The following is a 20,593-nucleotide window of genomic DNA, read 5'->3' on the forward strand; positions in this document are numbered from 1 at the left end:
GGCTCTAAGCCCCTGCCCGACCCGAACCGACTGCCGGCTCCGGTGCAGCCGAGGAAATCCAGGGCTGCCCGAGCGGGGTCGCCGATGGCGGTCTCGGGGACATCACCAAGTGTCACCCCGCTCGCGGCAGCGCGCGCCCCAAGACGCCAGCTGCCACCCCGACGCCTCCGACTCTCTGGACCAGAGATGCGAACAGACGGACCAGAGAGCCAATCAGTGCCCGGTACGACACCACCCCGCCCCTCCCACTGGCGACTGGGTTCCAGAACACGCGGGGCGGGGCTTCCGGGCGGGGAAGGCCGGCTTCCGGTGGGAGCGGCGCCGCGGATGGCCGCGCAAAGGGTCGCGGTCTGCGCTTCGCTAGCTGTTGCCCGTCTCCTGCTCCTCGGCCGCTGCCGCGTGTCGCCCGTGCCCCGCTCTGCGTTGTCGGGCGCCGCCATGGAGCCTGCGCCGCGCTGGCTGGCGGGACTGCGCTTTGACAACCGCGCTCTGCGCGAGCTGCCAGTGGAGACGCCGCCTGCCGGTCCCGAGGGCGCCTCGACCACGCCGCGGCTAGTGCCCGGGGCCTGCTTCACCCGCGTGCGGCCCACCCCACTGCGGCAGCCCCGTCTCGTGGCGCTGTCGGAGCCCGCGCTGGCGCTGCTGGGCCTGGGGGCGCCGCCCGCGCCCGAGGCCGAGGCCGAGGCCGAGGCCGCGTTGTTCTTCAGCGGCAACGCGCTCCTGCCTGGTGCCGAGCCCGCCGCGCACTGCTACTGCGGCCACCAGTTCGGCCACTTCGCCGGGCAGCTGGGGGACGGCGCCGCCATGTACCTAGGCGAGGTGTGCACGGCGGCCGGCGAGCGCTGGGAGCTGCAGCTCAAGGGCGCCGGGCCCACGCCCTTCTCCAGGTGGGCCAGGGCGGGCGAGGGACGCGGGTGGGTCCTCCCCGCCGGGACGCCCCTGCCCCTCCGCTCGGTGCGGTGTCGGGGGCGTCTTGCGGCCTCTGCCAGGTGGGGCCTGTCCTCCATCCGCGGGAACGCGGTGCTGGCAGCCGCCCGCGCCCTGAGCTCATCAGCCTGCAGAGGACCCTGGAGTCGGCTCCACCAGTGACTCCGCTGGTGTTTACCGACCTTCGCTGGGGCTCCAAGCCCAGGGGCGGGAGCCGGGGTGAGGGGTTAGGCTAACCCTAACCCCGCAGGCCCCCAGCCTTCCTCCCATCGCTCATGGGGCGGGCCGCTTCTTCCAGCAGCCTCACTCTGCGACTGACTTAACAGAAGCCTTGCCCTGACTCCCTGCGGGCAGCCCTCTTTGACCCCGAGGTGAGGTGGGCATCGTTTCGATTCCGGGGAGGGGGAGGAACGACACACAGGTGGTCCAAGGCAAGACCTGGGTCCAGATGCTGCCCAGGCCCACAGGGGAGCCATGCACTCGCCTGTGTACACTGTCTCCTGTGTACAGGCAGCAGTCCGTTCTGCTCTTTTCCACTAAACAGTTAATGAACTTACTCCATATTCTTTATTGCTTATGGAATGACTAAGAAAAAAATATCCACAAATGTATATTTTATGTTCAGAGAAATGTTAAATCTGCCTCTCATCGGACCCCTCCGTGTGCTCTCATCTCCTCCCTGTCCAGCGCCTGAAATGCCCCTCAGCATTCCTTTCCCAGGGCTCCGTCTCCCCGGCAAGCTCCTCAGACTGACAAGGGTCTTCCTCACCACCCCCCAAACCCATTCGGTTCTGTGTCTGAAAAATTGGCTGAGGGCAGCTGGGGTCCCTGGCCTCACCAGTCTCTGAGATTGAGGCTAATGTCTGAAGTGGCCGCCAGAAGGAAGACACTTGTACAGTGAAAAAAATTAAAGAAGACAAGTAAGTGGAAACATCCCTTGTTCATGGGTTGGATAACTTATTAGAAAGATAACTCCTGGCCAGGCGCGGTGGCTCACACCTGTAATCCCAGCACTTTGGGAGGCTGAGGCAGATGGATCATCTAAGGTCCAGAGTTCGAGACCAGCCTGATCAACATGGACAAACCCTGTCTCTACTAAAAATACAAAATTAGCCGACGTGGTGGCGCGTGCCTGTAATCCCAGCTACTTGGGAGGCTGAGGCAGAAGAATTGCTTGAACCTGGGAGGTGAAGGTTGCGGTGACCCAAGATTGTGTCATTGCACTCCAGCCTGGGCAACGAGAGCGAAACTCCGTCTCAAAAAAGAAAGAAAGAAAGAAAACAAAAGCTCTTTGAAGAGATTGTTGCAGTCATTATCAAAATACCAATGACAGTTTTTGCAAAAATAGAAGAACCCATTCTAAAGTTCACATGGGGTCAGGTGTGGTGGCTCATTCCTACAATCCCAGCACTGGGAGACCAAGGGAGGAGGATTGCTTGAGGCCGGGAGTTGAAGACCGTCTTGGGGAATAGCAAGACCATGTATCTTCAAAAAAGTTTTTTTAATTAGCTGGGTAAGGTGGCATGTGTTTGTAATCCCAGCTACTCAGGAGGCTGAGGTGGAAGAATTGCTTGAGCGCAGGATTCAAGGCTGCAGTGAACTGTGATTGTCTCACTGCATTCCAGCCTAGATGACAGAGTGAGACCCTTTCTCAAAAAGTAATACAAAGAAAGTTGAAGGACTCATGTTTCCTGATTTCAAAACTTAACCACAAAGCTGTAGTCAGCAAAACAGTGTGGCATTGGCATAAGGGTAGATGTAGAGCAGAATAAAAAGCCTAGAAATAAACCTTCATATATGTGGTCAGCAGATTTTTAGCAAGTGTGCTGAGACCATTGGATGGAGAACAGCCTTTTTTTTTTTTTTTGAGACAGAGTTTCGCTCTTGTTACCCAGGCTGGAGTGCAATGGCGCGATCTCAGCTCACCGCAACCTCCGCCTCCTGGGTTCAGGCAATTCTCCTGCCTCAGCCTCCTGAGTAGCTGGGATTTCAGGCACGCACCACCATGCCCAGCTAATTTTTTGTATTTTTAGTAGAGACAGGGTTTCACCATGTTGACCAGGATGGTCTCGATCTCTTGACCTTGTGATCACCCGGCCTAAAAATTTTTTTTTAAAAAGAAAAGGTTGGTCAGGCACAGTGGCTCATGCCTATAATCCCAACACTTCGGGAGGCTCAGGTGGGTATATCACTTGAGGTCAGGAGTTTGAGACCAGCCTGGCCAACATGGTAAAACCCCATCTCTGAAAAATACAAAAATTAGCTGGGTGAGGCATGCCTATAATCCCAACTACCTGGGAGGCTGAGGCAGGAGAATTGCTTGAACCCAAGAGGTGGAGGTTGCAGTGAGCCGTTATCACCCCACTGTACCTCAGCCTGAGTGACAGAGTGAGAGACCCTGTTTCAAAAAAAAAAGTAAGTTAAAAAAAATAGTGTTGAGGTTGTGGAGAAGTTGGAACCCTGTGCACTGTTGGTGGGAATGTAAAATGGTACAGTTGCTGTGGAAAACGGGATGGAAGTTCCTCAGTTAAAAATAGAATTACCGTATTCTGCTTCTGGGTGTGTCCCTAAGAGCAGGATCTCAAGGAGATATTTGTATATCCATATTCATAGGCAAAAGGCAGAACAGGTGTCTTATCAGCAGATGAATGGATGAAATGTGATCTGTACATACAGTGGGAAATTATTCAGCCTTAGAAGATTGTGACATGGTGCAGCTTTCATGACCCTTGAGGACGTGACACTGAGTGAAATCAGCCAGTCACAGCAAGGCAAATCCTATGTGTTTCCACTTACATGAGGTACTTAGCATAGTCACATTCACAGAGACATGGTAAAGTGCTGGGTGCCAGGGTCAGGAGGGAGTCGAGGAGTCGAGGGACAGTTTCAGTTTCACAAGACATATTTCTGCCCATGGATGGCGGTGATGATTGTGCAACATTATCAGTGTGTTTAATAGCACTGATCTGTACACTTAAAAATGGCTAAGATGGGCCAGGCACTGTGGCTAATGCCTGTAATCCTAGCACTTTGGGAGGCCAAGATGAGAGGATCGCTTGAGCCCAGGAGTTTTAAGACTAGCCTGGGCAACATAATGAAACTCTTATCTTTACAAAAAAGAAAGGTAAGAATTCATCTTAGGATTAGCCTGTAGTCCCTCCCAGCTACAGTACTTGGCAGGCTGAGGTGACAGGGTGGCTTGAGCGCCCCAGTGAGCCAGGTTCGTGCCACTGCACTCCAGGCCTAGTGACAGTGAGACCCTGTCTCAAAGTAAAAAATTAAGTGGTTTAAGACAGAATATTTGTATTATATGTATTTTACCACAATGAAAATAATGAAGAAAAAGGGGGCAGTCATCTGGCCCTCAGGTCTCGCATCCCCCTCCCACACGTGTCCTGGAGTGCCTGGCCTCAGCAGTTCTGCAGGACCTGAGGCCGAGGCCAGTCACCTGCGATGTGGGGTAGGGAAGGGATGTGAGATCTGGGGGTCCAAAGTGGCTGTGAGTGGCCTGAACCCAGCACTGTTAGAGCCCCAAGGGGGGGTTCTGCAGGCTGGCAGGTGGTGTGGGAGGTTCGGGATAACCTCTCCAGCAGACACGGGAGCCGATTCCCTGGCTCGCCCATACCTGGGCATCCATCCTGGTGCAGACGAAGGCTGTTGTTGGACCTGTCCCATGGGGCAAGGCTGCCCCAGGCCCTTTGCCCCTGCAGCCCAGTCTCACAGTCCCAGCTGCTGCTGTGGAACCTCCTCCTGGGCAGGACGGGCTGCTTCGTGTTCAGGCCCATTTTTATCAGAGTCTGTGCCAACGACCTGCTGGGTGCGCGGTGGCTGGAACTGGGCAGTGTCCCCTAGGATGGGCTGTTTTCAGTGACATGCGAGCTGCTCGTGGCTCTGACATGCTTTCCCTCCTCTCCATGTGCTGCCGTGAGTCTTGGTGTTGGGTGACTCCTGCCCGCCTGTGTAGTGAACTCTGTGTTTGGTTTCAGACAGGCCGACGGTCGCAAGGTCCTGCGGTCAAGCATTCGGGAGTTCCTGTGCAGCGAAGCCATGTTCCACCTGGGGATCCCCACCACACGGGCTGGTGCGTGCGTCACATCTGAGTCCACGGTGGCGCGTGATGTGTTCTATGATGGTAATCCCAAATATGAAAAATGCACAGTTGTGTTGCGTATAGCTTCCACTTTCATAAGGTAATGCCGGGGTCCTTTAGGCTTGTCTATACGCACTTGCTTATAGAGTCTTAGGAGATTTGGGCCTATGCTGCTAGGATTCTGGTAGAAACAGACAAACCCAGATGACCGCTGTGGCCTCTTCTCAGAGTCCAGCCCATCCCCAGCAGCCTCAGAAGCTGCCTGTCCGCAAAGCAGCTGCATGACACTCGCTGGCCGAGATTTGAACACAAAGGCACTCGGTCCTGGGTTGGCACACCTGCGTCGGCCAAGCCCTCCCACGTGCCAGTCCGGGCTCTCGCTGCAGCCAGAGATGGCCCTGTGGGAGCTGGCGTGCCTCGGAGCACCAGCAAGGGGGTACAGGGCCACGGGCAGAGAGAAGGGTCCTTGCCTGGTGCTTCCCGTAAGGGGCTGCCTGAGGTTGGGGACAGTGTCCAGAGCTGTTTGCTGGAGTTTATGGCAAGGAACTCCTTAGACCTGACTGAGGAAATGGCCGCTGAAGCAGCAGGAGCTGCGAGCATGCTGGGCCTGGTGTCACATTCCTGCTTTCTCATCTGATGGTCCAGCTGCTCGTTGGTCTGATGTCCTTCTGAGCTGTCTCCTGTCTGACGTGAGCCATCAGTTACCAGTTTTCGTTGTTTTTGTTTGTTTTGTTTTGGAGGCGGACCATCACTCTGTTGCCCAGGCTGTAGTGCAATGGTGCGATCTAGGCTCACTGCAACCTCCACCTCCTGGGCTCAAGAATTCTCCTGCCTCAGCCTCCTGAGTAGCTGGGACTACAGATATGCGCCGCCACACCCAGCTAATTTTTGTATTTTTAGTAGAGACGGAGTTTCTCCATGTTCACAAGGTGGTGTCAAACTCCTGACCTCAGGTGATCGCCCGCCTCGGCCTCCCAGAGTGCTGGAATGACAGGCCCAGCCATTAGGTTTCGATGTCACCTTGCCACCTGGCATCCAGCATCTCCTCCTGAACGCCTGAATATAGAGTGGTCCAGAGGTGGCCTTTAGGCTTGTGGCCCCATCCAGCCACCCACACCTGAGGCTGCCTGTGGGCCTCTGGCCTTTCCTGTCCTCTGGGGGGATGGGAAGGATCTGGGGCAGCAACTTCCTCCGAGGCCCTGTCCAGCAGCTCTGCGGGCATCACTGTGGAGTCCATCCTATGCACCGTGCAGCCTCCCTGCCCTGGGCCCTGTGGCTGCCAACAGTAACCCCAGTTGTGACAACAAAAGATGTTTCCAGACATTGCCTGATGTCCCCTAGGGAACGGTCACCCTGCAAGATGGCCGCTGTTGAGTGCTCACAGATGCGTGTCTGTGGAAGCTGACTCTCCTTTGCACTCCCTCCCCAAGGACACAGTGGCAGCCAAGCCCCCTCCATGTGTAAAACCTGCAGAAAACCCTCCTCATGGGGTTGGGGTGGGGGTGCAGGGAGCCTTGGTGGTTTCTAGCCCGTGGGCCTCCCTGGCACGTGCCCAGACTGCGAACAGGGCTTGTTCAGTGGCTGGATGTTGACCAAAAGTGGAACATGTCTGTGTTTGTGTCGGGTAAAGCCTGCTGCATCTTGGATGGCTGTTTTTGTTTTAATCAGGGTTCTCTCTCTGCGTTAGAGCTACAAGATCGAACAGCCAGGACAACGTCTTTTTTCTTATTCTCACAAGGGGCTGGGGTCAGGTTTGACCTGTTGACAACTCGGGTCTTCCCTCCAGGTTTGGATCCTTTGAGATTTTTAAGTCCGCAGATGAGCACTCAGGGCGCGCAGGCCCCAGCGTGGGGAGGAGCGACATTCGCGTGCAGCTGCTCAACTACGTCATCAGCTCCTTCTACCCTGAGATCCAGGCTGCTCACGCCAGCGACAGTGTGCAGAGAAATGCCGCCTTCTTCCGGGAGGTCAGTGGGCTGCACACCATCCCCGCTGCGGGAGGTGCTGGGTGTCCCCACCTGTGCTGAAGACACCCTCATTTTGGCCGGGGACAGAGGCTTTTGCCTCCCACCCTTCTCCGAGCTCCCCGTCCTGTCCATAAATCCCATCCCTTGCGCCGACTTCTCACGAATACTGTGTGATTGGGCCCTGGGACAAACCTGAAGCTCCTCTGTGCCCAGTGGCGTTGGGGGGCCTGGGTGTGCTCTCCTGCTGGAGTCCTTACAGGTCCAGCTCGGGATGGGGGTGGGGAGGAGCTGGCTTGGGTGGAAGCACCCATGGATACTGGGCCCCTCCCAGGTGGGTCGACATGTCATGATGCCCAGAGCAGCCAGCCAGGTCCTGACTGGGGAGGTGCTGAGGGCCCAGCTTGGGTCTGGGTCCCTGCCCTACGGATAGCACATAGGTCCCACACGGTCTGATGGTGTCATCCTTGTCACAGGGCATTCAGGGCACAGTAGGGAGACGTGGCGCCTGGCCTGGCCGGGCTGGGGGCCTGCAGCATCAGTGGGGTTGGGCCAGGTGGGGGTTCAGGGGGCCTAGGGACAGCATTTTCTTTGAGAGGTCTCAGGCCATCCCTGGAGCAGCTGCAGCCGGGGCTGTGTGGGGACCCGCTTTTGCACGTGGCTGGGAGCTACTGAGCTGCCATCAGCAGAAGTGGGCGCCAGACAGGTGCTCCTGGGGCTGTGTCCTTCAGTCCGCCTCAGCTATGCTTCATGTGGGCGGGCGGCGGGGCCACAGAAAGCCAGGAGGAGCAGTGGGCACAGCCTTATGATCTGGCGTAGATGTGGGTGTGTGGTCAGGGCAGGATACTCTGCCCCTTTGAGCCTCAGAGGACGGCGCCAGCTGCCTCCCAGGAGTGTCAGTGGCCTTGCAGGAGTGAGGCGGTGTTGGGCCTGTGCTCAGTGGGGCCCTCGGTGCACCCTGCATCTTGGGGGCTCCTGGCCTCCCTGTTGATTGGCCACTGTTCTCAAGGTTGCCAGCACTGGGCTGTGTGGGAACTGCTGTCTGGTTGATGGCACCGGAGTGGACAGTGGCCTGGCCCTGGGGCAGGCGTGGCCCTGGGGTGAGCTGGCCCTTCCCTGCTTCTTTGGGGTCCCTACTGGGCCTGAGTCTGAGGTTCCCTGATTTTTCTAGTTTGGGTAAAAGCCAAATTTTGTGAGCATATAAAAGAGTGGATGCTGTAAGTGGGGATGAGAACCCTCCCAACACACTCTTAATCACTGCCCTGTGGTTGAAACGATGACAGAGGTCATCCAGACAGGTTGCCCAGAAATACCAGAGCGAGAGCCTCTCAGCGACGCACAGCTGGTTTCGGGAGGGGAAGGAGGATGCAAGTGGGGGGGTCTGGGGAGGACCCGGAGGGAGCAAGCACACTGTCCTGTCCCAGGTGACGCGGCGCACGGCGCGGATGGTGGCCGAGTGGCAGTGCGTAGGCTTCTGCCACGGCGTGCTTAACACCGACAACATGAGCATCCTGGGGCTGACCATCGACTATGGGCCCTTCGGCTTCCTGGACAGGTGAGCAGCCCTGGGGCCTAGCAGAGTACAGGCTGCGTGAAACCTGCTGCCCCAGACACTGGCCCGTGGTGCGGGAGGGGGAGCCCACGGGGTTGGTGGCTGATACAGGAACAAGAGTCGGGGCAATGCAGAGACCTTGGCCAGAGGCTGTAGAGACAGGACAGGAGAGCCACAGCCACACGAGAACTTCCTTTGGGCCTCCCCTCCAGGGAGCCTGTGCCGTCTGCTGGGAGCATCCCCTCAGGCAGGGCATGGCTGTCTTGCCCTGTGTGGCAGGTACGACCCCGACCACGTGTGCAACGCCTCAGACAACACTGGCCGCTACGCATACAGCAAGCAGCCCGAGGTGTGCAAGTGGAACCTGCAGAAGCTGGCTGAGGCGCTGCAGCCGGAGCTGCCCCTGGAGCTGGGCGAGGCCATCCTGGCCGAGGAGTTTGACACCGAGTTCCAAAGGCACTACCTGCAGAAGATGCGAAGGAAACTGGGCCTCGTGCAGGTGGAGCTGGAGGAAGACGGGGCGCTGGTGTCCAAGCTCCTGCAGACCATGCACCTGACCGGTGAGTGACCAGCCATGCCCACAGCAGGCGTTTCCGGTTCTGTTGTGGTTAGCGATGGTCTACCTTTCCAGCCATTTCCAGGTGCACACTCACTCCTGTGCCCACCCCAGCCCCTGGCATATCCATTCTACTGTCTTCATGAACTTGGTGAATCTAGGGACCTCCTGTGAGTGGATTCATAATAGTGTCTGTCCTTTCGTGACTGCTTATTTCACGTAGCGTAAGGACCTCAGTGTTCATCCAGGTCTCTCTCAGGATTTAGGATTTTACTCCATTTGAAGGCCGAGAAGCATCCCGTTGCATGGACAGGCCAGTTTGCTTCTCTGTGACCTTGTGGCCTACACTGTCCTCTCCTGGCTGTTGTGTACGGTATATTGTGTACTGTGTGCAGTGCTGCTATGAACGCAGTGCAGAGGTCTCCAAATCCCTGCTTTCAGGTCTTTGGGGCACACAGTTGGTAGAATTGCAGGATCATGTGGGCGACTCCCTGGATTGCACTAGCTAGGACCTGGAGCTATGCATGTTTAATTGAAGTAGCAGAGATGGGCACCCTTTTCTTGTTCCTGACCTTTGCGGGGGAAGTGTTCAGGGTTTCACCCATTGAGTGTGATGTTAGCTGTGGCCTTTTTTATATGTAACTTACAATGCTGAAGTTTTCCTTTAGAGTGCTTTTGCCATGAAAGGCTATTGTATTTTATCAGTGCTTTTTCCTGCAATGAAAATGGTCATGTTTATTGTTTCATTCATATCTCCTTGCATTCTGGGGATAAATTTTACTTGGTCCTTTTAATACACTGTATAATTTTTTTTTTTTTTTTTTTTTGAGATGGAGTTTCACTCTCATTGCCCAGGCTGGAATGCAGTGACGTGATCTCGGTTCATGGCAACCTCCACCTCCCAGGTCCAAGCGATTCTCCTGCCTCAGCCTCCTGAGTTGCTGAGATTACAGGCACTCACCACCACACCCGGCTAATTTTTATATTTTTAGTAAAGACGGGAGTTTCTCCATGTGGGTCAGGCTGATTTCAAACTCCTGACCACAGGTTATTTGCCTGCCTCTCAGCCTCCCAAAGTGCTGGGATTACGGGCATGAGCCACCGCGCCTGGCCATATGCTGTATAATTATTTTAATATGCTTAATTTTGCTAATATTTTGAGTATTTTTGCATCTGTATTCGTAAGGGATACTGGTTCATAGTTTTGCTTCATTTTTTCTTTAGTGTTTGGCTTTGATGTCAAGGCAGTGCTGGCCTCAGAGTGAGCTAGGAGGTATTCCCACATCTTCCATTTTTTTTCTTCAAAGTTTGAGAAGGATTGCTACTACTACTTAAAATGTTCAATAGAGCCGGGCGCGGTGGCTCAAGCCTGTAATCCCAGCACTTTGGGAGGCTGAGGCGGGTGGATCACAAGGTCAGGAGATCGAGACCATCCTGATCAACACAGTAAAACCCCGTCTCTACTAAAAATACAAAAAAAAATTAGCTGGGCATGGTGGCGCGTGCCTGTAATCCCAGCTACTCAGGAGGCTGAGGCAGGAGAATTGCCTGAACCCAGGAGGCGGAGGTTGCGGTGAGCCGAGATCGTGCCATTGCACTCCAGCCTGGGTAACAAGAGCGAAACTCCATCTCAAAAAAAAAAAATGTTCAATAGAATTCACCAGTGAAGCCACCTGGTCCTGAACTTTTCTTTGTTGGAAAATTTTTTATTACTGCTCAATATCCTTGCTTCTCTTAGATCAATTTAGATTTTCTGTTGTTCTTGAGTCAGCTTTGGTAATTTGTGTTTCTAGGAATTTTTGTGTCCTGTGGGTTATCCATGTCATGTAGGCAATTTTGGCATGTAATTGTTCACAGCAGGTTTTTAAAAACTATTTTATTGTGGTAAGAACACTTAACATAGATAGATCCTCTTCGCTGTCTGAGAGCACAGGTAGTGTACAGCACGTGAGTGCTGTCACAGGAGCAGTGCTGGACAGCAGAGCCTGGAGCCCGTTCACATCACCGCCAGAACCCTGTGTGTGTCGGTCACCAGCTCCCCACTCCCTCCCTGCAGCCCCTGGTAGCTGCACTCCACTTCGAGTCTGGGAATCTGCCTCAAGTGGAGTACGCAGTATCTGTCCTCTGTTTCTTCAGCCTATTCCATTTTTCATTTTTCTCCCTCTAATCATAGTTCCCTCCCTGCTTCTAACTTCGGTCTTGGCTGTTCTTTCTCCAGTTCCTTAGGCATGAGGTGAGGTTACTGATTGGAGATCTTTTTCTTCAGTGTAGCCATTTATAGCTGTATATGTTCTTCTGGTCACTGCTTCTGCGGTATCCATCAATTTTGACATGTTGTGTTTCGGGTTTGTTTTTTGGTTTTGAGACAGAACCTCAATCAGTCACCCCAGCCGGAGTACAGTGGCTCAATCTTGGCTCACTGCACCCTCCGCCTCCTGGGCACGGGCACGGCTCACTGCACCCTCCGCCTCCTGGGCTCAAGTGATCCTCCCACCTCAACCTCCCAAGTAGCTGGGATTTCAGGGGTGAGCTACCTTTACTGGCCCTTGTGACAATTTTTTATTTAAAATCTTATCTCGCTGGGCACGGTGGCTCATGCCTGTAATTCCAGCACTTTGGGAGGCCAAGGTGGGCAGATCACCTGAAGTCAGGAGTTCTAGACCAGCCTAGCCAATATAGTGAAATCCCATCTCTACTACAAATACAAAAATTAGCTGGGCATGGCGGTGGTGGCATCTGTAATCCCAGCTACTTGGGAGGCTGAGGCAGGAGAACCGCTGGAACCCGAGAGTTGGAGGTTGCAGTGAGCCGAGATCATACCACTGCACTCCAGCCTGGGCGGCAGAGCAAGACTATGTCTCAAAGAAGAAAAGAAAACTTACCTGATTTGAGTGTAGTCGCCTCACCTCTCTTCAGGTTGCTCTTTACCTCGGTTTTTTCACCCTTTCACTTCCAGCCTGTTCGTGATTTTGAACATTCTGCAGATTGTGTAGACAGCATGGAAATGGTCTTTTCACCCATTTTTGCCTATCTGCTTCTTGTTGGAGGATTATTACTGATCAGGAACAACTTCTGCCATGTTTTTGGTCCCTTGCGTTCTCCATCGCCGCCTCCTTCATGTGTATTGGACTTTGTCGCAGTACATTGCTTTGATTCCCGTCTCATTTTCTGTTGTTTTTAGATGTTGTCCTAGGGGTTACTGTGGTTATACATGACAGTGTTTCCCTGATCGGGGAGGATCTGTCTTTCACATGTTGGGTCTTCTGCAGGTGGGTTACAGCAGCTTCTCAACACTCAGTAGCTCTCAAAGCAGGCAGTCGTGACTGTGATGACATGAGGCCAGCAGCAGCCTCCATGCCTTCTCAGTATTAGCCCACGTTACAAGGTGGCTTGCAGGGTCCGAGTGGTAGCCTTGCTGGGCGGTGGATGGGTGGAGGCGGAGGAGTGGGCTGTGGAGGGCTCAGGAGTCGCAGGATCCAGTGCTGAACAGGGCTCATGCAGCACCTATACCCGGAGGCAGTGTGTCTGTCAGGCATCTGTGCCGGGGTTGGGAGGAGGGCGTTTGTGGCACCTGTACCAGGGGCAACACATGTGTCTGTGCAGCACCTGTGCGGGGGTGGGGGCTATAGGTCTGTGCAGCACCTGTGCCAGTGTGTGGGTCCGAGTGGCACCAGGTTGAGGACCCTGGGCCTTCTGCTTCTGGCTCTGAGCAGCCTGTGTTCCAGGTGCTGACTTCACAAACACCTTCTACTTGCTGAGTTCCTTCCTGGTGGATCCGGAGTCACCGGGCCTGGCGGAGTTCCTGGCCAGGCTGATGGAGCAGTGTGCTTCCCTGGAGGAGCTGAGGCTAGCCTTCCGGCCCCAGATGGATCCCCGGTGAGTACTTGGTTCCTGCTTCCTTGGATTTGTTTCCAGAAGGGGAAGCACAATCAGAAAGAGGGCCGGAGGGGAAGCTGAAGGCAGAGCTGGCTGGGGCCCAGGTGGCTGCTCTGCTCCCAGGGAACGGTGCAGTCAGGGTCTCTGAGGTACTGGGGCCCACTGGTTACAGAGGAGAGGGTGATGATGCCAACACAGGTGTGGGGGGAGAGTGGTCTCTGCTGTAGGTGAGCCTCAGAGAAAGCCTCTGACTTGCCAGAGAGGACAGGTTCCCAGAGGCCAGCCTTTCCCACACCATCTTCCAAAGGGAAGTCCCTGCCCAAGTGCTGTTGCCTTTTTTTTTTTTTTTTTTTTTTAAATAGGAGTTTCACTCCTGTTTCCCAGGCTGGAGTGCAATGGCACCATCTTAGCTCACTGCAACCTCTGCCTCCGGGTTCAATCAATTCTCCTGCCTCAAGTAGCTACAAGCCCATTCGCCACCATGCCTAATTTTGTATTTGTAGTAGAAATGGGATTTCTCCATGTTGGTCAGGCTGCTCTTGAACTTCTGACCACAGGTCATCTGCCTGCCTTGGCTTCCCAAAGTGCTGGGATTACAGGCATGAGCCACCACACCGGCTATTGCTTTTAACTTAAAAAACAAGACTAGTGGGGTTGGCTGGGAGCACTGGCGAGTAGGCCCTGCTGACATGAAGCCCCCTGCCCATCTGGACCCTTCTGGAAATAAGGGAAGTGCTAATAGCAGTGCCTGTCCCACAAGCATTGAACTCTGGAGGCGGAGACTCCAGCAGGAAGCTGGGCAGCAGAGCATGGGCATGGCTGGTGTGTGCCCACCCGGGTCCGTCCCTGCCAGTGGGACTGAAGGGTGGGGCGGAAGGAACACCTGCCTACAGGGCAGAACAGTCGAGGGTTGCCTCCCAGACACCCCGGCCTCCCTGCAGGCAGCTGTCCATGATGTTGATGCTGGCACAGTCAAACCCGCAGCTGTTTGCGCTCATGGGCACCCGGGCAGGCATCGCCAGGGAGCTGGAGCGTGTGGAGCAGCAGTCTCAGCTGGAACAGCTAAGCGCGGCCGAGCTGCAGAGCAGGAACCAGGACCACTGGGCCACCTGGCTTCAGGCGTACAGGTGAGCTCTGCGTCCGTGGTCATGTTGGGAAGGTCCATCCCGGCTGTGATTCTAGAGCCCGGCTGTAATTCCAGAGCCCGGCTGGACAAGGACCTGGAGGGTGCTGGAGATGCTGCTGCCTGGCAGGCCGAGCGTGTGCGTGTGATGCGCGCCAGCAACCCCAAGTATGTGCTGAGGAACTACATCGCACAGAACGCCATCGAGGCTGCCGAGCGTGGGGACTTCTCAGAGGCAAGCACATGACTAACCCTCTGGTCTGTGGGAGGAGGGCTGGGCTCAGACTCCTCTCACCCTCACACTCCTCCAGGTTCGGCGGGTACTGAAGCTACTGGAGACCCCTTACCACTGCGAGGCAGGGGCCGCCACAGAGCCCGAGGCCACAGAGGCCAGAGGGGCAACTGGTGGGCAGCGTTCCTACAGCAGCAAGCCCCCACTCTGGGCAGCAGAACTGTGTGTGACGTGATCATCGTAATGGCCTCGGCATGCTCCACATCCCTGGAGTCCCCCGAGGCCCCAGTGTGTTGCTGAGTGGCCAAGACAGTGCCAGGCTACGCCCTCTGTGCTGGCCCACACACACTTGTCTTTCCATGAAGGCAGAGACATCCAGTCAGGACCTGACCTGTCTCTGTCTGACGCTGGCTCAGCAGGGCAGCTCTACCACCCACCTGGCCCCTGGGCACTGGACCCAGGCTCGTAAGTAAACCAGCATCTCCCTCAGGCCCGTCTCTGTGGTCATTCTTCCCCCCTGCCCTGTCCTCAGCCCCAACCTGGGAGAGAGAGACACAAACAAACAGGGTTCAAGGACACGTTTATTGTGCATGTCCCCGGCAGAGCAGCCTCAGGCATCCTGGTAGTAGTTGTTGAAGTTGATGCGCAGCAGGAAGTCCTCCAGGTGAGGCTGGTAGCCGCGGTTCACCAGCTTGGTCACCACTGGGGATCAATGAGCCACTCAGGCCTCTGCCCACACTGTGAACCCCGCATTGCCCTCCCAGCTGGGGTGGGCCTCACCTTTGAAGAGAAAGTGGGAGTAGTACTTGAAGGTGTTGTAGGACTGCTGCATGAGTGCAAAGTTGGGGTGTTCTGCACCCCGTGGGCCCCCAGCAGGGACCCAGGCCTGGGAGATGAGCTGGCTGCGGAACTTGAGCACGAGGCTGAAGATGCTGTGGATGATGTTCATGACGGGCGCCGCCTTCTCCGTGAGCAGGCCCCTGGGGGGAAGCAGTGCTGCTGGGTGGGCTGAGCTGCCACCCCAGGGCGAGGGACGCAACAGTGCCCAGGCCTCACCTGAAGACGGCCTTGTGCAGGTACTCCGCATGCGCACGCTGCATCTCCTCCAGGTCGCCCACGGTGGCCAGCCTGGCCCTGAACTCGCACCAGGTGACGTGCAGGATCTGGTTGGCAATGTAGCCCTGGATGACCCTCACAAAGTGCTGCATCTCATGCTTGAACAGCTGCAGCTGGCGGAACTGCACGGAGCTGGCCATGTGGCTCAGCAGGGCTGGCAGAGAGGAGAGGGCAGAGGTGAGCACAGCCTCAAGCCCGGGGCGCCGGGGTCCAGCAAGGCCTCACCTGTGCGCTTGAGGTGGAAGCAGATGTCCTTGAGTGCCCACATCATGAGCTTCAGCTGCAGCAGGAAGGAGAAGACGCCGCTGTACTTGCTCAGGCAGCCCTCGGTGATGACGACGTTGAGGGGCCAGTCCACCTGCCGGGAGCCCCCCGCTCAGCAGGTGTCCCGTGGGCAGGCCCCTGCCCCATCCCCGTGGCCAGGGCTGCTGCTGACCTTGTACCTGAGCTCCAGGCAGCTCAGCACATCCGGGGCATTGGGGGCAAACACCTCGGGAAGGTACTTGAGGGCGAGGGAGAGGTTGGAGGCGTGCGGGGTGTCCCCGTGCAGGCTGCACTGCAGGGCCTTGCTCAGCACGGAGTTCAGTACCAGCGGGTTAAGCAGCTCCCCAGGCGTCTGCCCGGCCCCAAGCTGGGCAGAAAAAGGACTAACATCCCCAGGAGCCCCAAGCACGTCCCTGGCCACGCACCAGCACCTCATGGGGCTGTGCCAGAGCAGCAGGGCCAGTCTCCCCCTCCCCACGGCCTCCCCTCTACCACCAGCCGCATCCCAGCTTTGTGTGCGGAAGTCACCTTCTCAAAGAGCAGGTCACTGAGGGACTGGGCAAACTCGCCGTCCTCCATCAGCAGGAAGTGCCGCAGCGCCTCATAGTGTGCCTCCAGGTGCAGCTCCACGAAGAAGTAGTCAACGGCAGCCTTGTTCACCAAGGAGATGCTGACAGGAGGGAGCTGGAATCAGGGTGCCGCTGGGGCGGGCTGGGTGGGCAGGCTGCCTGGGTGGGGGCACTCACTGGGCGGCCAGCGGCGCCGTGATGGAGCGCTTCATGAGCACAGGCAGCGTCAGCAACTCACTCAGCTGCACAGCGGTCTCATCTGCGGCGGGCTGGACCTGGGGGTCCACGGGGAAGGCGAAGGCCCGGGGAAGCACGGGGCGCAGAAGATGAGCGACGGGTGGCTCGGCTGTGGTAGATGGAGAGCGTGCTAGGAACCTGCCTGCCCAGGGCTCTGGCTCTGCCCCCACCACAGCAACACTGCACTCACACATGGACTCGTAACTGTCCGGGTACCGCTCTAAGTGGTACTGCCCTGACAGGCCCGCCAGGTAGGCCTGCTCCCCGTCCCAGGCCTCCGCCGCCGCCGCCTCACCAGGTCCTGGGCTGCTCTGGGCAGCTGCGTCTTCCTAACAAAACACCAGCATGAGAGCCACCTCCCCACATCACACTGCCCCCACTTGCCCACCTTGTGCCAAAAGGAAAATCGCACATGGGATCTGCCCACATGATAACCTAGAGGCACAGAGACCTCCCTGCATGCTGTGACCCCCTAGGCTGCATCCACCTCACCTGTGAGTTCAGAGGCCAATTTGGAGAGAGCTCCTCAGTGTCTTCATTCCTCCCAGGGCCTGTGTGGACACAAGTGGACATGGGAGTGTCTGGGCCAAGCGCCTGCGCAGGGGACAGAGCAGAGCCAGCCCTAGCCCAGGCAGCCCCTCCCCTGTCCCCCAAACAGCAGCTCAGGTCCTCCCTGACAAACAAGGAGTCCTGAGGGGACCTTCACTCACAGCCAGCCCCACCTCCCGCCTACCTCCCAGGCTCTGTGGGTCCCACAGTCCCACTACCGGCCATCAGCCACCCAACTCTAACCTGGTTCTTCAGAGACACTGTCTCCCAGAGTGTTGGGCCAGCATGGCCGGGTGGGAGCCACATCCGATGTGTTCTCTCCCATGCTGATGGTGTCGTCGGACACGTGTCCCTCGATGTTCCACTGTGGCCGGGAGGGAGCCATGTCCAACACGTTCTCCCCCATGCTGATGGTGGTGTTGGACACGTGTCCCTCGATGTTCCACTGTGGCACAGTGGGAGCCAAGGCCAACACGTTCTCTCCCATGCTGGTGCTCTCCTCCCCACAGCCTAAGCTGGGGGAGGAGAGAGATGGCCCCACTTCTACAGGCAGCTGTGGCCCACAGTCCAGAGCAGCGTTCTGTGCTCCCAGGCTGAGCACTGACTGGGACATGTGGCCAGGGAGGCTCTGCTGGGGCCTGGGTGTGTTGGACTCAGTTTCTGGTGAGAGGGCCCCCATCATCACGTGGGGCGGAGGAATGGGTCCATGGGTGTTCCACCGTGGCCGGGTGGGAGCCACGTCCGACACACATACCCCCAAGCTGATGCTGGCATCGGACACGTGCCCATGGGTGTTCCACCGTGGCCGGGTAGGAGCCACGTCTGACACATTCTCCCCAACTCTGATGCTGGCATCGGACACGTGTCCATGGATGTTCAAACGTGGCCGGGTGGGAGCCACGTCCGACACGTTCTCCCCAACCCTGATACTGGCATCAGACACGTGCCCATGGATGTTCCACCGTGGCCGGGTGGGAGCTGCATCTGACATTTGCTCCCCGACCCTGATGTTGGCATCGGACACAAGCCTGTGGGTATTCCACTGTGGCTGAGTGGGAGCTATTCCAGAATTGTAGCCCCCTGTGGGAACACCACCCTCTGACACATGCTCAGAAAGCTGCTCTATGTGCTGGCTGCTCCCCTCCTCCAGGGCGGCACACCTGGGTGGGTGTGAGGGAGGCAGGGCCACCTGCAAGGCAGAGACACAGGCATCCAGCTTCCCATGAATGTCCTCCCACAGCTGTGGCCCCAAGCCGCCCAAGCTGCACTCTGCAGGCTGGAGGGGCCCTGGTGAAGGTGAGGCGGCCACAGCCGGCCTCAGGACAGTACTAAAGTCGTACTCCTGTGGCTTGGAGGGCTGAGTGTTGGCTGCTGCGGGTGCCTCCCCAGGAGGTGAGGCGGGCAGGTCCGAGCTGATGGTCTGCAGCGCTGCCTCCAGGAGAGGGACCGTGCCAGTCTGCAAAGACTGCTCAGCCCCTGGGCCCACAGGTAGGAAGTCTCCAATGCTGAGGTTGTCGGAAAAGGACCCAGGCTCCTCTGCCTGCTGCAGCCCTGGGCCACCAGCTCCCACTGCTAGAGGCTTAAGGGGCTGTGGGGTCCACAGGTCTGGCCTGTTTGGGCAATCCCAGGAAGCCGAGTGTTGCTCTGCAGTCCCAGAATCACAGCCTTGGCCTCCGTCTGGGTGCTCAGGGCTAGATGTGACCTGAAACACACATGACATCAGACCCAGTCTGGCCTCAGGCTCCCAGAGCCCTCAAACTCTGTCCCAAGTTCAGCTCTGCAGCCGTGACCGACACTCGCCAGGTGCCAAGGGCTGTGGAAAACAGCCAGGCCCAGCACCCCCAGCTCAGAGCTAGGGCACCCTGGGTTCTACTCTGCTGCTCACCTGGGAGTGTGGGCTCAAAAGAAAGTCTGGCGGCTCCTGGGGCTGGTGAGCCTCAGTCATCGCTTTCAGCATTTCCTGAAATTCAAGCCAGAAGGATAACCAGCAGAGCTGGAGAAAAGCACGGCCCCTATGCCCACAGCAGCCACGTGCACTGAACCAGACAAGGCTTGTGCTGGGTTCCACTGGGCCCCCAGCCTGCAGAAAGCACTCCAAAACCACGAGCTCCTCACCACCTCTATCAGCAATTCAGTGGCATTGTCACAAACACAAGAACCACCAGCCCTCTCCCATAAGAGCACGCAGGTCTGTGTGCAGTTGCAGGGGGTTACTAGACCCCCCAGAGCCCAGGGGAAGAGCTGCCATCTAAAGCTGCTGAGATACCTGAATGCGTTTCTCATCTTCTAAGAGAAAGCGAAGCCGTGCACTCTCCAGTCGGTGCCTCTGGATTCTCCACAGCGCCTTCTGCTCCCGACGAGCTGCCTCTGCAGAGAGCTTGCTGTAGTGGTCGACCAGCGCCTGCCTGAAGCCACACCCAGAAAGGACACAGCCACAAGAGTCACCCCACCCCATCCACCTGGCGCCCCTCGGGCGAGAATGGTTCTGCACAACAGAGGCCCCAGTGGGCCCCTGCCCCTAATCTCCCCCTGCCAGGGCCGGATAGCTCTGGGCCCTCATGGCACCTGCAGGGTGGCACCAGGCAGGCCCTTCCACCTGCCAGGCTGGGAAACCTTGGCAAGTCGGTGCCCAGCAAGGGCTCAGCAAGGTCTGTTGGATGAAAACCAGAATGAGATCCTGCATGGCCTGAAGCAAGGGGTGAGCAGGAAGCTGAGGGCCCCAGGCCCCTAAGAAGCAGGGCCTCTTCTCCTACAGGTGCAGACCTGAGAATTGAAAACTAATGTAAAAAAGTACATGAAGGCCGGGCGCGGTGGCTCAAGCCTGTAATCCCAGCACTTTGGGAGGCCGAGGCGGGTGGATCACGAGGTCAAGAGATCGAGACCATCCTGGTCAACATGGTGAAACCCCGTCTCTACTAAAAATACAAAAAAATTAGCTGGGCATGGCAGCACGTGCCTGTAATCCCAGCTACTCAGGAGGCTGAGACAGGAAAATTGCCTGAACCCAGGAGGCGGAGGTTGCGGTGAGCCGAGATCGCGCCATTGCACTCCAGCCTGGGTAACAAGAGCGAAACTCTGTCTCAAAAAAAAAAGAAGATAAACAAAGAGACAGGACCCCAAACAGCACACAGGCCTTGCTCAGATCCTCATCCATACAAACCACCCACAAGGCAACACTTGGGATGGGTACGGACGCCTGCGTATGGCAGAAAGGCCACAGCCACTCTGGGTTCAGCATATTGGTCTTTCTACCTTAATGTATGCCTGAAGGTTTTCAAAACACAAAGTAAAATCATCAGTAAGATTAAAGCAGAGCTCCGGGGCCCCTGCTGCACCCGCACCCCTGGGCCTGGGGCCCCTGCTGCCCCACCTTGCCTTCCTCTCCAGCTCCTCCTCCAGGGACTTCAGCCTCCTCTCCCTGTCTCGGAGCTCACGGGCATAGCTGAAGTCGTCATCCAGCTCCTCCTGCCTGGCCGCCTGGCGTCGCTGTAAAACACACACAGCCTGGGCTGTAAAATCAGGACTTAGGCCTGACCCA

The 20,593-nt window shown here is 57.0% G+C and overlaps 2 protein-coding genes across 3 annotated transcripts in view; one reads left to right on the forward strand and one right to left on the reverse strand.

The window, feature by feature from the left end:
* Window positions 1–297: 297 nt before the first annotated feature.
* SELENOO (selenoprotein O) lies at window positions 298–14,661 on the forward strand. Of its 2 annotated transcripts, none has more exons than XM_003932774.4 (9): window positions 298–887; window positions 4,914–5,117; window positions 6,804–6,984; window positions 8,406–8,536; window positions 8,813–9,093; window positions 12,815–12,965; window positions 13,907–14,092; window positions 14,167–14,323; window positions 14,400–14,661. In XM_003932774.4, the coding sequence occupies exons 1-9, from the start codon at window positions 328–330 to the stop codon at window positions 14,562–14,564; spliced, it is 2,016 nt and encodes a 671-aa protein (XP_003932823.2). In that variant the 5' UTR covers window positions 298–327; the 3' UTR covers window positions 14,565–14,661. The 2 variants fall into 2 exon arrangements, with proteins under 2 accessions (XP_003932823.2, XP_074246973.1); XM_074390872.1 differs by having other exon boundaries at window positions 12,803–12,965; window positions 14,400–14,555.
* Window positions 14,662–14,883: 222 nt separating this feature from the next.
* TUBGCP6 (tubulin gamma complex component 6) overlaps window positions 14,884–20,593 on the reverse strand; it is a 28,316-nt gene continuing 22,606 nt past the window's right edge. Inside the window, exons 13-25 of the mRNA XM_039462995.2 lie at window positions 20,426–20,541; window positions 19,322–19,460; window positions 18,941–19,015; window positions 17,299–18,757; window positions 16,999–17,057; window positions 16,697–16,835; window positions 16,447–16,615; window positions 16,229–16,370; window positions 15,873–16,067; window positions 15,662–15,794; window positions 15,377–15,590; window positions 15,101–15,300; window positions 14,884–15,022 (exon numbers count right to left, since the gene is read on the reverse strand). Coding sequence (XP_039318929.1) covers window positions 14,931–15,022; window positions 15,101–15,300; window positions 15,377–15,590; window positions 15,662–15,794; window positions 15,873–16,067; window positions 16,229–16,370; window positions 16,447–16,615; window positions 16,697–16,835; window positions 16,999–17,057; window positions 17,299–18,757; window positions 18,941–19,015; window positions 19,322–19,460; window positions 20,426–20,541 — 3,132 coding nt within the window. The 3' untranslated portion in view covers window positions 14,884–14,930. The remainder of the gene's footprint in view (window positions 15,023–15,100; window positions 15,301–15,376; window positions 15,591–15,661; window positions 15,795–15,872; window positions 16,068–16,228; window positions 16,371–16,446; window positions 16,616–16,696; window positions 16,836–16,998; window positions 17,058–17,298; window positions 18,758–18,940; window positions 19,016–19,321; window positions 19,461–20,425; window positions 20,542–20,593) is intronic.

The sequence above is a fragment of the Saimiri boliviensis genome, chromosome 21 (genome assembly GCF_048565385.1).
Source record: "Saimiri boliviensis isolate mSaiBol1 chromosome 21, mSaiBol1.pri, whole genome shotgun sequence".
Lineage (NCBI taxonomy): Eukaryota > Metazoa > Chordata > Mammalia > Primates > Cebidae > Saimiri > Saimiri boliviensis.